General features: G+C 44.1%; 1 protein-coding gene across 3 annotated transcripts in view; it reads left to right on the top strand.

Moving 5' to 3' along the window:
- The window catches only part of ppp2r3a (protein phosphatase 2, regulatory subunit B'', alpha), a 60,455-nt gene that overhangs the window by 31,261 nt on the left and 15,289 nt on the right, over positions 1–13,905 (top strand). For 2 of the 3 annotated variants that reach the window (XM_042388856.1, XM_042388857.1), the window contains exon 2: positions 1,420–5,013. In XM_042388856.1, coding sequence (XP_042244790.1) covers positions 2,230–5,013 — 2,784 coding nt within the window. In that variant the 5' untranslated portion in view covers positions 1,420–2,229. Of the gene's footprint in view, positions 1–1,419; positions 5,014–10,881; positions 10,961–13,905 lie in introns of those variants that run through there. The other variant, XM_042388860.1, reaches the window with a different exon arrangement.

Here is a 13,905-nt window from a genome sequence, read left to right as displayed (position 1 = left end):
TGGGATTAGGCTTGAGGTTCGATTGCATGTGTTTGGTTGTGTTGTACCGCTGTAGCAGTGCTATCTCACTGCAGTATTACAGTTAGTTATTGTATATGTATGTATGTACAGTGCATATGGGCATGTATGTGTGGGAAGGCACAGCTCTGAGGAATGTGTTGCCCCTCTAGAGGGGGAGGGAAATCAGGGAGAAAGAGAAAAAGAAATATAGGTCAGCTGAAGACTTGAAACTGAGACATGAAGGCATCTAAAACTAATTGATAGAGAGGGTGAGACTGACACGAAGGCATCTAAAACTAATTGATAGAGGATGAGAGATGTAGAGAAAGACAGGAACATAAAAGAGAGTGAGGGCGATGCAAAAAAAAAAAAAGACTGAAAGCACTGTGTCGTCACGTGTTGAATTATTTTCACTCTTTTACAGGCCTTTAAATCATTTTACCAATCGGTCTTGCTTGCAGGTTTACTGCGCAGTGTGTATCCGGTCAGGCTCTGTTAATCTGTGGTATGTGGCATGTTACTGGAGTGGAGGTTGGTCTGCAAACTGAAAAAACCTTCTTTGTGAAAAAGGTCCCAATCCAAATGTTATCAAAATTGAATTTTTTAAGTGCCCTAAAGTGTAACTTTTTAGGTGGATGTGTAAATCCAATAGCCAGATGTTACGCCTGTGATGAGTATTTGGTTTATTTATCCTTACAGTAAAGTTCAAGGGAGCGATAGTGGACATCTCACATACTGAGACTCTTGATCTCGTTTGCAATACATTTTATGTATATCTCCATGGTTACTGCAACCTCTATTTCAATATTTTTGTTATGATCTACAGTGTGTGTATGTCTGTCTTCATCTCTTTGTGTGAGTGTTAAGAGAATAGAATAGAACATAATACAATAGAAAAATATATCTTTATTGCCTTTACAAACATAGTAGAGGCTTCACGTTGGCACAGAGGAAAAAAACAAAAAACAGGAATGGAAATGTGAAAGCAACAGGTGTTTTCTCCTTCTGACACACCTGCCTCTCTTTTACTGAGTTGTGATTTCTCAGCGGGCTTAGAGAAAACTCTTTATAGCTCTGCTGTGACGAAAGAGGGAGTTCTGTCTTTTTCCTGCTCTGCTGTTTTAACCCTCCACACTTCCATGTCTCCCTTCCTTCCCTCCTTTTGATCTGTATGTGTGCCTGTGTGTGTATTTGAGGTTGATGGTACAAGAAGTGAAGTGTGGTTTTGCAGGTTTTTTTGATGATAAAGACGATAAAATTTCAAATCAGCTGTCATCTGGATGATATGTATGCACACATGCATAATTATCCACTTCTTCATAACTACCAGTTTAATGATTTCCTTTCTCTTCCTCTGTTTTCCCTTTCCTTCTTTCTCACCCTGTCTCCTCCCTCTCACCCCCCTCTGCTGACTCGCAGGTGGTGTCCTCCTGTCAGAAACACACTCTCCCTCTGACACATGGATGACAGTGGGAGACGGAAAGGGTGAGAGAGAATACGGGAGTGACTGAGATCCAGACACACGCACAGAAAGAGAAGGAGGCAGCCGGCCATCTGTGGACGGACCCCTGCTATTCTGCAGCTGCGTTGGAGTCAGCGAATGGTTCTCTGCCCTTTCAGGACTTAAAAAACCACAGATTGAGATAAGGGTGTTCTTCCTATGTTTCGTTGCCCAAGGGATGAGCACAGGCTGGAGCAATGTTAAGGCCTCGCTGGCCTTGGATTAGGCCCCTGGGGCTGCTTCTGTGGAGGGATGGGTGATACCCCAGCTGGATCTTCCGCTGTCGCCATCCACCACGGCTGTCATTAGTGGCTAATGAGCTGCTGCTAGAAAGGAAGCAGAGAAGGTGCCTGTGGAGAGAGGAGGAACCTTACAACTGTTATTAAGAGGCCCAGAGTTTTCAGACAAAGAATTCTGCATGCGAGTTGAATCTTTTAAAGCTTTCATTTCTTTTTAGGTGTTGATTGCCAGTTTTTTTATCACAGCATTGTATATCTTTGAAAATTGGCACCATGCAGTTTCTTTATGTAGCCAAGAAATACTTTTTTTCAGCAAGATGATTCAGTATTTGGATATAAGCTGTTTTTTTTCTCTCAACTGAAGGAGTTTCAACGAAACATTCACACCCATGAGATATTTTTGTTGAAGCTACATTGTTTCTCTTTGATACTTTGATATTATTTTGAACTTCATATGCCCTGACGGACTTGTTTTGAACATTGGTCACCATGGCAGCAGCCTATCGTGTAGTGGTGAGCAGTGTGAGCTGCTACAACAGTGTAGTAGTGGACCGGCGCACTCACTCCCACGCCGTGCACTACTGCTCGGGGCCATGTGGGGCGCTGTCCCAGGGACTAGACTGTACTGTCGCACACCACGGTACCTGCTCCGAGCTGCTTGTTTCGCCTGACCCTGCATATACTGACCCCAATAGCTCACCCATACACTCCCGGAATATTATCACTCAGCAACTTCCCAACCATGGTAAAATGAGTGTAACCATGGAGACTAGTTATAATGGTGGTGTTGGTCTTGAGAGGGCAGGCAGCAGCGGTAATTTGTCTTTAGGGGAGGACAGCCCCACGTGGCGTGGTAAAAAGACCCCCAGTTGGGGAGGATCAACTGGGAACCTGACCTCCTCTAGCAGTCTGAAGGACATCACTGAAGAGGCTATCAACCTGGCCAGTGGTAAGCTGAAAGAGTTTTCTTTTGACAAGCTCCGCCTCTCCTCCTCCAGCCATGTCACCTTCAGGAAAGGTCGTAAGGTCCGTCCCGACTCTTTCAGCCGTCGCTCCACCGATCTGGAGATCATATACGGCCACTTCAGCTCCAACATCACCACTAACGGAACAGCTAATGGCATGACAAATGGCACAGCTACTTCTAATGATGAGAACCTGCCACCTTTTGTGCTAGGGAAAGGGACAGGGATGGAGGAAACAAAGCTAAAGGGCAATTCAGGCACCTTGTCATCCATCACAAAAGTGGGTAGTGGCTCAACAAGCAGCTTATCGAGCATCAGCAGTGCATCACTTGACCAAAGTCTGAGCACAATGGCCTCCCTGTACCGTAACACCCTGGGAGATGAGAACCTGATTGCCCGTCTGTTGGAGAAGACGTGTGCAGAGGCGGGCTCTGGGGGAGCGGGCGGGGAGGACATCCGCGCCTGCCTTGACATCCTACTTAAATGCTCTGAAGATCTAAAAAAATGCACTGACATCATCAAGCAGTGCATCAGACGCAAAGCTGGTGGAGGGCCTGAGGATGGAGGGGCCAGTCCTGACAGTGTGTACCGGGCCATGATGACCCGACTCAGCTCGTATCTGAAGAGACTTCCTCTGGAGCTGGAGGGGATTGGAATTTTGGGTGGCAGTGGGCAGGGGGGTCAGGGTGCGCCTGGAAGTGGGCATAGTGATCTGGCTGAGCTGCTAAACAATCTTCACTCCCTCCAGCAGGGACCGTTCTCTCCAATATTTGGCAATGAGCAACCTCCTCGCTATGAGGATGTAGTGCATTCACCTCCCATCCCAAAGACTGTTACTCACTCTGCATCTTCTACTCCTGCTTCTGTTTCATCTTCCTCCTCATCTTTAAAATCAGACTCCATCCATACAAAACCAGTCCTGAGCTCTTCGTCCCGAGCCACTCCCCTCACCAATGGACTACAGCATCCACATCCTTCTATCACACAACACACACTCTCTCCCCCGTCTGTCATCTGCTCTCAATCCAGCTCCTCTCCAACACACTCTCCGTCCCCTCACCATACATCTCCGACCCCTCCATACACACACACTCCTCCAGCATCCCCCATGGAGGCTCTCTATATTGAGGAGGAAGAGGCAGATGTGGGAAAGACACCAGAACAAATAGCACATCAGACAAACACTCCAACCAGAGGGTTGACCATCTCTCAGAACAAAAACGGGACTATGTTAAGTCAACACATGCACACACTCCATAACTCTTCAAATAGTTTGCCAACGAGCACTGGCCACAGCCCCTCTTGGCCTCCCTCTGCTCCACTAGCAGTCTCAGCACCCAAAGCTGTCACACATAGGAATGATGACATTGACAAGCTTCTGTTGGATTTGGAGAATCTGTCTCAGAGTATGAGCCACCCCAGAGACACTGAGCCCCCACTTCCAGCCAAGACCAGGAAAAGAGAGGGAGGCCAGGGGATCACCTCCAATGAAGCTCTTACTCAGCCCAAAATGGCTCAGTTCCAAATCCAAAAGCCAGCCAGCCACCTAGCCATGAATGGTTCTACCTCCAGGGTTCACCAGGGTCTCACTCCACCCCAGGGAGAGAACAGTGATGCTGTGGTGGGAGAGGAGGAGGATGGGGCACTGCTGCTGAGAATCCTGGAGAGCATTGAGAGTTTTGCCCAGGAGCTGGTGGATTCTGGAGCGGGAAGCACAGGTAGTGCAGAGAGGAACAGTGGGAAGGAGCGAGAGGTGATGAGGCTCTTGCAGGACACACTGGCCACCACCGGCAGGGCTGACACCCCAGTGGAGAGCACAAACACACCAGCTGCTCCCAATGCTCCATCAATCCACATAACCACAGTCCCAGATATACCACCAAAACACTCTCTTGCACATACACCTGTAGCTTCACCTGCACCAACACCTGTACCTGCAGTAACTGAAGATGTGTGCATGGCTACATCTGAACCTGCACCTAAACCTACACCTGACGCTGCCCCCAAATCTCTGCCTGCACCCATACCTGAGCCTACAACTGAGGCTACAGATAAAGCCACAGAAGCCTCTACAGGTGAGGCTCATCCAGAATCCATCCCCGCACCTGTAACACCTGCACCTGCAATCTTGCATTCCTCCACACACTCAGCTGAACCTACACCTGTGGCTGCACCTGAGACTCCAACTCCTGTTGCCATCCCAACCATAAACGCCATAAGAGATGCTGCCATTACTGTTGGTGACCCTGCTGCTGTGAGAGACACAGGTTCAACGCTTCTCATCCAGCAGACTCCAGAGGTGATCAGGGTAAGTGATGAACAGACCTTACAGTTAAAAATGCTGACAAATGCATAAACTAATGTGACAGAGCCAGAGACAGACATTTACTGTACATTACAAGTATTTCAGCCTCACATTGTTACAGCTTTATTAATACCCACATATCTGTGTGGTTTTATTTTCTGCAGCCAGTTGTTGCATTTAAAGCTCCTCTAGAAAATAGAAGTTTTAAGGACTTAAATCATGCAATGATGACTTTATCGGATATAATTATTTGTTGTGTCTGGGGAAATAAACAGTAATTGCGGCATCCAACTTTCTCTGGCTGAAACATTAGTTTACTGCTGTGTATGTCACATGTCACTTCCATTATGTAGAGTATGGTACCATACAAATCCATTGTAAATTGATAGTCTAAGGCAAAGTGGATATTAACAGAGGTGGGACCCTTTTCTCCATTGGGGCCCCATTTTTGGATTTTAGAAGAAAGGACATCCAGCTTTGATTTAATTCACAGTGTTCACTGCAAAATAGTAAAGATGTTTAGAATCGGGATCATTTTAATGTATTGTAATACGTAGTATCATCTAAATACATTTTGTTGCCATAATTGTGTTTGTGTAACATTCAGAGGCAGTGTACAGACAGAAAATTTGAGTGACTTACTAACTGACAGACACACAGAGACCAAGAGACAGACTGATTGAGCATCAGCATTAGACTGAGAATAGACAATTTGAAAGACTTCCTCAATTGCCTTTGATGCGTGTCATTTTAAACGCCCGGGTGAGGATTTTATCACTGTGACACAACTGGGTTGATGCTGCTGTAATTGATGGGCCGTGATAAATAGTGTTCATTAACCACGATGAACACCCTGATACAATCTCCCTATCTGGACTTGAATAAGAAGGCTGGCGCTGTGAATCATGGAACAGAACAGCTCATTGTGTTAGGAATGGCTCTTTGATTATTTTACATAGTTTATAACGTGTTTTGTGCTACAAATGTGTTTATGTGAGTGTGTGTGTTGGCTTCCCTTTCTTGCCAGGGAAATATTTAAAGGTAATTTAGGGTTGTGCTACAGAGGGAGGGAGAAAGTAAGGGAATTGGAGCGTGTGTTTCTGTGTGCGTGTGTTTGTGTGTGTGTGTGAGAGAGAGAGTTGGTGTGCAAAAGGTACTGACACTGCAGTGAATAAACTCAGAACTCAGGGGTTATCTCATCTTGTCTCTGATGTGGGTGTTCAACAGCGCATTGTGGATTTGATACCGACACAGAGTATTGAATCAATGTTGTCTGTTTTTCCCCTCTTTCCGCCTCACTGCCTTTTGATTTTTTTTTTTTTTTGCTCTTACTAATTTGCTTATTTTTCTGATCTCCCTCCATCCCTCCTTCCCCTCACCACTCTCCCGCCACTGTTGGTGTGTTTATTTACTGAGCTGTGTAACCTTATGCCCTGCTGATATGTAGGGCACCTATTTATGAGGTTACCATGGTAGCTGCCACAGTCAGAACAGAACAGCCAGCACCCGAACACATCATTAGATGTTCTCATTTCTCCTCCATCCTCTGTGTGCCTATTTGTTCTTCTTCTTCTCCTTTTTTCGTTCTGCTCCTCCTCCTCCACATCTCTTGCAATCTCTCGCCATCCTCGCATCTGTCATTCTTTCTCTCTCGTCTTCTCCTTCTTTCTTGCATGTGGGTGCCTTTCTCTCCCTTTTCAGAATCAGAATCAGAGTCATCTTTATTGGCCAAGTATGTGCACACATACGAGGAATTTGACTCTGGTTTAGTGACTCTCAATGTACTTAAACACAAGGAATGACTATATACAGGTGTAACTGTTTCCGTGAACTGTGAACAGGATACAAATAGTGCAAAGAAGTAAAAAGTGCAAGGAGCGATGAGATAAATATTAAATGGTAAAAAGAAAAAAAAAAGACATTACTTTATATACATACTTTTTATTTTTCTTCTTAGTGTCCGTCTTTCACCCACGGTCAAGGGGTTGGTCTACGTTGACCACCACTCTTGTTCCTGTCCTTTGATTGGCCGCTGTGTTATTTTGGGAGCAGTGAATAACAGTTGTTGCTGTGTGGAGGGCAAAGCAACCCAATGAGAGGAGCTGATTGGAGCACAGCAAGAAGGGGGGAGAAGGGCGGGGTGGGGTGGGGTGGGATGTGTGGGGCGTCTGATGGTGCACCGAGTGTTAACGGTATCGTTACCCTCCAACCCCCTCCACCCCCTGGCAGAGCTAGGTGTGAGAGAGACCTAAATCTGTCCACCCCTCTGTACTATGGCATCCCGCTAACAGACTCACTGTCGCCTCAGTGTAAATGGACCTGCATAAGTGGGTGTGCGTGTGTGACCGTGTGGGTGTGTGCATGTGTGTTTGTGTGTTGTGTGTACATCCAGGTTTTCTCTTACTGTATGTGTGTGCGTTTATGTATGTCTGCATACACATACATGGGTATTCATGATTCCCCTTTGGTAATTTATGTGTGTTTAATGGAGCATGTGTGTATGTGTGTCTGTGTGTTGGCCCGTGGGTAAGTTGACCTAGTGCTACTGTGGCTCACAGCTGAGTTTGGGAATAGCTCTCTGACACCCAATACTGACTCTGGCACTCTGGGAATTATGCTAATGTTCCTCAGCGCCAATCCCGCCCCCTGCCTCAGTTGCACATTAAACTGCCAATCAAACTGTAAACAAGGCAAGCCCTCTCGCGCATAAGTGAGAAAATGCTCCTGCACTCTTATACACCACCACTTACATGCTCCACCTTGGAGATTTGTAGCTGTGTTTCGCTTGGCACAGCTTTGGCTTTGATGGGAAGTTCCGCTAAGCCCTCTGGGATGATACTGGTCTCAGGCAGTAGCATCCTCGTCTGTGTGTGTGTGTGTGTGTACGTGCACGTGTTTATTGTTGATTCTGCTGCTGACAGAGTAATACAGGGCTTTCTGCACCTGTCAGAGCAGACCCATTAATCTCCATGGAGACAAGGAAGCCAGCTGATATAAATCAGAGGCAAGGCCACAACAGTCAAACTAAGCAGGGAGACGTGGCAGCAGTGATGCTGAGAGTGGAAATCTATTACACAGTGCAATATTTGTGGTACTTCAGGTCAATGGCTTTCCAATGACGGGTGGTCTTTCTTTCTCTTCCTTCTCTTTTTTTGGGAAATATAAGAAGAGATATTTGAGAGCATGTTTTAGAGGGGTGGGGGTGGGTTGGGGGGGTTCAATACAGCCAATGGTGACATGATTTACAGACACACATACACTCCTGGCTGTATCCAGAGCTGCCATTCTGATGGCTTAATTAACCCACTGCTGATTTGAGTGTTTTTGCCAACTGCTGTGGATGTGTTGCCATGGTAGAATAGCACTGGTCAGTTTTATTTTATTTATTCCAGGGTGTGCTGGCGGGTTTCCCCCAGGAAACTGGTGAGGAAGTGGTAGAGCTTTACTCTTTAGTATTTCATATCTGGTTCTAATATTGTAGTTGTGACATCCACTGCTGAAATATTAATAATGTGTAGCTTGTAACTGGTAACAAGTCCTTTAACGAATAAAAGATGTTTTCTAATGAAATCAGGGATGTGCAAGACAAAGAACCTGGCTAAAGTGTGTGTAAATTGACTTGTTTTGTTAGAAAACAAACGAGCCAATATACTTTCTCCGAGCAAGAATGGAACAAATAAAGTAACAGGCACAATATCAGACTTTTCACAGGTACAGTCAAGCCCAATGAAAACGTGCATTTATCATCACTCACATCCAGACAGTTTCAGCTGCCTAGCCAAAGAAAATCTTTTCTGGAAAGTACAGTTAGTAAAAGTGAAATTAGTTTGCGGTTATATGTATGATTCACAGTCACACATCTCAACATATTCACATCTGAAAATAACTGTGCATCAACAGTCCTCTTCTGTTAGTCACAAGTTTCATTAAAGCATTCAGGAGTGAAGTGCCACTCAAGGGCAATTCAGTATATTTCAGTGTGTTGTTGAGAGAGGGATGAGTGTTCCTCTTTCTGGCTTTTCCTGCCCATATGTTTTTAGCCGGCTGAGGAAAGTGAACTGTTGACCCTTAAGACAGAAACTGGCTACTTTTTGGCACAGAGAGCCTTGAAAAAGGATAGACGGATAAAGAAAAGCGTGGACATAGGAGGGAAATAACAGGAAGACAGGAAAGCCGTATGAATGAATGCCTGTCAGACACAGCAGGGGAGATGAAGTTTTTTGTTACTCAAAGAAGCTGATGTAGAAAAAAGAGGAATTCATGCAGAGCTAGAGAAGAAGAGGAACAGTTGTACAAAAAGAATGGAGAGTGACATAAAGAGAGAAAAAGGGAGTCATGGTGCTGGGGGAGGAGTATGGTGATAGTTGGGGACGGGGGGTGAGGGGGCTGCAGCGTACAGTTGTTGACTCTGGGTCGGTGGAGGATGACATCATTCCTCGGCTGCTTCCACAGGAAATAAGGTCACAGCAGGAACCTCGGCCAAGCAGGGAATGACGCCCGTTTCAAGCTAGGTGCACAAGCACACAGATGAATGCATTCATTTATAAGTACGCGCACACGCACACACACACACGCACACACACTGTCACACACACACACACACATGCAATGCAGACAGGGGCCAGTGTTGCTATGTGTGAGAGGAGTTTTCCAATACAGTTCATACCATCCAAGGTTAGTTTGAACAATGGAATATTCACCACCCAGCCGTTTGATACACGTGCACACACACACACACACACACACACAAACACAAACACACAAACACACACACACACAGTGGAGATCATTAACTTTACACATTTGGCTGGGTCATATTCGCACACACTTATACACACGCAGCGCTTCTAAGCAAGTGACATCATGATTCACCACTCCCAGTGCAGGCTGGGATATCATCCAACTGCTGTTCCCAGCAGTGCGCTCAGCTGGAGTGTGTACACTTGCACAGATGCACACACATACGCAAGTCTGACTTTAATGCAAGTCACTTTTTCTTCAGAAAAGTTTGAACTCAGTGGGAGGCTTTGCTGCGTAACTCTCTGTGCCTCCCTCTGTGTAACCATGGAAACCACCACAACATGTTTATAAGCAGTAAGTAGGTGGTGGGACTCCCCTTCCCCAGAATACTGCAGTTGTGCAATCTGATTGGCTGATAGGGGCTCCCTCTGAGAATCATGGCACCAAGGGAGATGAAATGGAGACGCATTTTTTTTTTATTTTAAGGTTTATTTCAGAATACTGAGTGTGTTGTTGTGGGTGTGGCTGGCTGTGCTTACGTGCGTGTTTCTTTTTCCAAAGAATTGTCTTAACTTGGGAGTTTGCCAATGTTCCAGAACATAATGGCTCAGTGGATGCTTGCGTGTCACCCAGACCCCCACCCAATTCCCCCCCTAGTCTCCCTGTATGACCCTGCCCTCCCTCTCCCTTTGAACTCACCCTTCACCCAGCTCCACCCAAGATGAGCGGGTGGTTTCCTCCAGAAAATTGCCTCACTGCTAAGATACTCTCACCAGTAAATCAAGAGAAGCGTGTCAAGATTTTTTCTCTGAAAATATTTACATGTCAGTTTCCTAAATTTTAATGCACAAAAAGAATTCCGAATGAAGGTCCAGATGCTTTTCATATTGGCTTACATCAGTTTGCTTCTCTTAAATTGTAGTCTGTGTAATGCATCACTAGTGACAAATCTGCACACTTTTGTTCAAGTTGTTGGTACGTTAATGATACATGGAGCTGTGGTTTCCTCTTTAGTGATCTATAAGCATGTGGTTTTCATCATACAAACCCCTCACTCTGTCTGCCAAGGTGATGTCAGGAGACTTGGCCTTGAATAAGACGAGATGCCAGAGCCGACTGAAGCACAGAACATCAAAAGCAGCAGAAACCAGCATCCTCTGTCAGATCCAGGCTCACCTGCCAGGCTGGAGAGTTGGACAGTTCAGACATGGTAACAAGCAGAGAGCTGCTACCCTCTAGTGACTGTCAGTCCCTACTGTATTATGGGGTACTGTGTCAGCTTGCAGGCTAACCTCACGCCTGTTGTTTGATAAGAAGAGGATTTCTAGCTCCATCTACAGGAGGATCTGTCAACTAACAGCAGTGTTTCAGGATGTAAATCAGGGTCAATTTTCTTATCCAAGTAGATTTTCACATGCTTATGTGTTTTATGTGCTACTTTCATTGCTTTTAACGTATATATTTTTCAAAAATAGAGGACTAAAAATTGCCCTGTGTTGCAACAATTACACAACTTACAATGATTGTGACATTATGATGAAATGACCGTTGGTAGGAAAGGGTGGTGAAAAATACAGTTTTTTCTAGTGAGGAAAAAATGATCTGCAGTATTGCAGTCTAGTTGGGACTAAAAGAAGTGTTGTTCAGAGTTTAATGTATATCTCTCATCTTGACTTGTGTTTGATGAAATGCAGCAAAAATGGGTAATGGTTTGAGCAGTATCCTGATGCAGACACATTTCTCCCTCCTAACATTCCTGTCTATCTTTACTCTTCTATTTGAAAAAAGAGAGGACACAGGAGCTGATCTGCTCTGCCATTGGCTGCGTGGAAGTCTCTTACTGCACTTTAGTGACAGCTCTCTCACTGCAGCTGCGGGCTTAGGCTCATCACTATTGCTGATGTGGGATTAGCTCACTTGCTCTAAATACTAAGATAGCCATGGGAAGGTAATGCAAAACTTGTCCCGATAGCCATGTGTATAAATATAAAACAGCAGGCTAGCCTATGAAGGCTTGGAGTTTGTTGTTATTACACGTTACTTGTTGACAGGCTGCTGTTCCCGCCGAAGGAAGTGATTCACTGGGCAGTTTTTTGGTGCTGATGCTTGGCAGCCCTTCCAGAAGTGTAAGGCAGTAAAGTGATGTAATAAGTAAAAAACATCCATAAATCTTGTCGTAGCAGAAAGCTAGTCATCCTGTGATTATGGCTGCAGCACCGGTGCTTTAAAATTTCAGGTTTAATTTTTGTTTTTTTTATGTGACACAGTTATTCAGAATGACATAGTGTGGAAGTGCATGTAGGGTAGAGACCGGCAGGCTGATATTGGGATGCCATAGACATAGCAGTGTTGGTGTGTGTGTTGGCAAATATGCAAAAAATAAATTGCAAAGCAGTAAACTGCAAACATTTTTTATTGGTTGAATTTTCTTGTACATTTAAATTTGATATAATGGGTTTAATTTTTTTTTTTGTTAAGCTAGTAAGGTCAAGAATAAACCTTAAAGCTCAACATATCTTAAGGGTTTAAAACATTTAAACCCTTCTATGAATGATTTAAAATATGTGCATAAACAGTTAATAAATGCTTTATAACACAGTGTAAGGATTTGTACTGTAATCATGTCATTAAATATGATTACAACTATGTTATAAAGTGTTATCAATCATTCATTAACTGTTTATACTGCTTATAAATGCAAAAGAGGGTGGTAAAGATAAAGCATTAACAAAAAAAAGACTATAAAGGTACTGTAGTGGTTCAGTTAACAAAACATCTGACTTATGCTGCTGCTTTGGTATTTAAGCCTGTGATGTTTTTATTACAGGACAGTTTCTACTTCCATTCAGACCCCCACAGCAGCTGTATCTTTAACTGTTCCCATGTTATACTCCTCTGTTTCGGATGTGAGGTAGACCGTGGCCTGCACTGATTCACTTCATCTATCACGGAAGCAGCACTTGAACTCAATTCTTTCCCTGTAGTTTAAAAAGGAGGGAGGCTCCCAAAGCAACTTTGTGCTCGTGTGTGTCCATGTGTGTGTGTATGTGTGTTTGTGTCCTTCTTGAGAGGAAGTGAGACTGGGAATAATGAATAGAGCAGTGATGTGAACTGCGTTTCCTGCTGTTGGCACGGTAACCCTGGGAGCATTCCACCCGCCACTCAATCCAGGGAAAGGGTTATCGCCATGGAGATGGCATTTGGCATGCCTGGTCTAAAGTGGGTGTGTGTCTATAATCACAGAGTTGCGGAGGGGGAGAAGCTTATTTCATGTGATATCAGGTTCAAGTTTAAACTTTATTTGTCCCAGTGGGCAGTTGCTTTTACTGCAAGCAATAAAAATAACATTACATAAAAATATGACATGCATAACAACACTTGCCAACGTAGTAGCCGTTACAGTAATCCTCACAAAAAATTGGATTTGTGAACCTTTGGACTAGAAATGGAAAATATGCGTGAAAAGTTGCATAATTATATAATTTAACTTATTTTAAAGGTCAAAAAGCTTTGATTGTGAATGTAGCAATACAAACACTAACTCGACTAATCCCTCAATATCTCTTCTGTCAGTCTATAATCTGATCAACAGTTATGGTAAGGCTAATCTGTCAACTGGTCCAAGTCTGAGATTATGTCTCTAACCAACCCCAAGTGCTGTGGTTGAGATTTTACCCTTTGAATATTAAACCCAATCCATTTAATATCTAGGACTACATCAAAAATCAATTTTATCCCCTTACTACAAAACTTCAAAGATGACTTAGGACGACAGAACAAACTTTCCCAGTTAGGCCCAGTATTTACAGTGAAAATTAGTATTCTTTCAAAAACCTAAAAGTCTTGGTGGACTAGATGCAACAAACCTGTTTAATTACTTTCTTTCACACCAATTGCAGTATGTTTTGAAATGGACCAGAAAAGAAAAAAAACAGCATGGCTTTTGATAGAACAAACCATAGCTGAGTTCAAGACCTTCCATTTATCAACAAACTCTATTTATAAGCACACAGTAGTGTAAAAAGCATCACCATCAAAACTAGTTTTTCTGCCTGATGGATGGCAACCACATCCTTCATTTCAAATCCTCATCCTCTCTCACCCCAATCTGGCATAATCATCTGCTCTGTATGAACAATAAACCATTTATTTCCC

The sequence above is a fragment of the Thunnus maccoyii genome, chromosome 16 (assembly GCF_910596095.1).
Source record: "Thunnus maccoyii chromosome 16, fThuMac1.1, whole genome shotgun sequence".
NCBI lineage: Eukaryota > Metazoa > Chordata > Actinopteri > Scombriformes > Scombridae > Thunnus > Thunnus maccoyii.
This window is presented reverse-complemented; position numbering and strand designations above follow the sequence as displayed.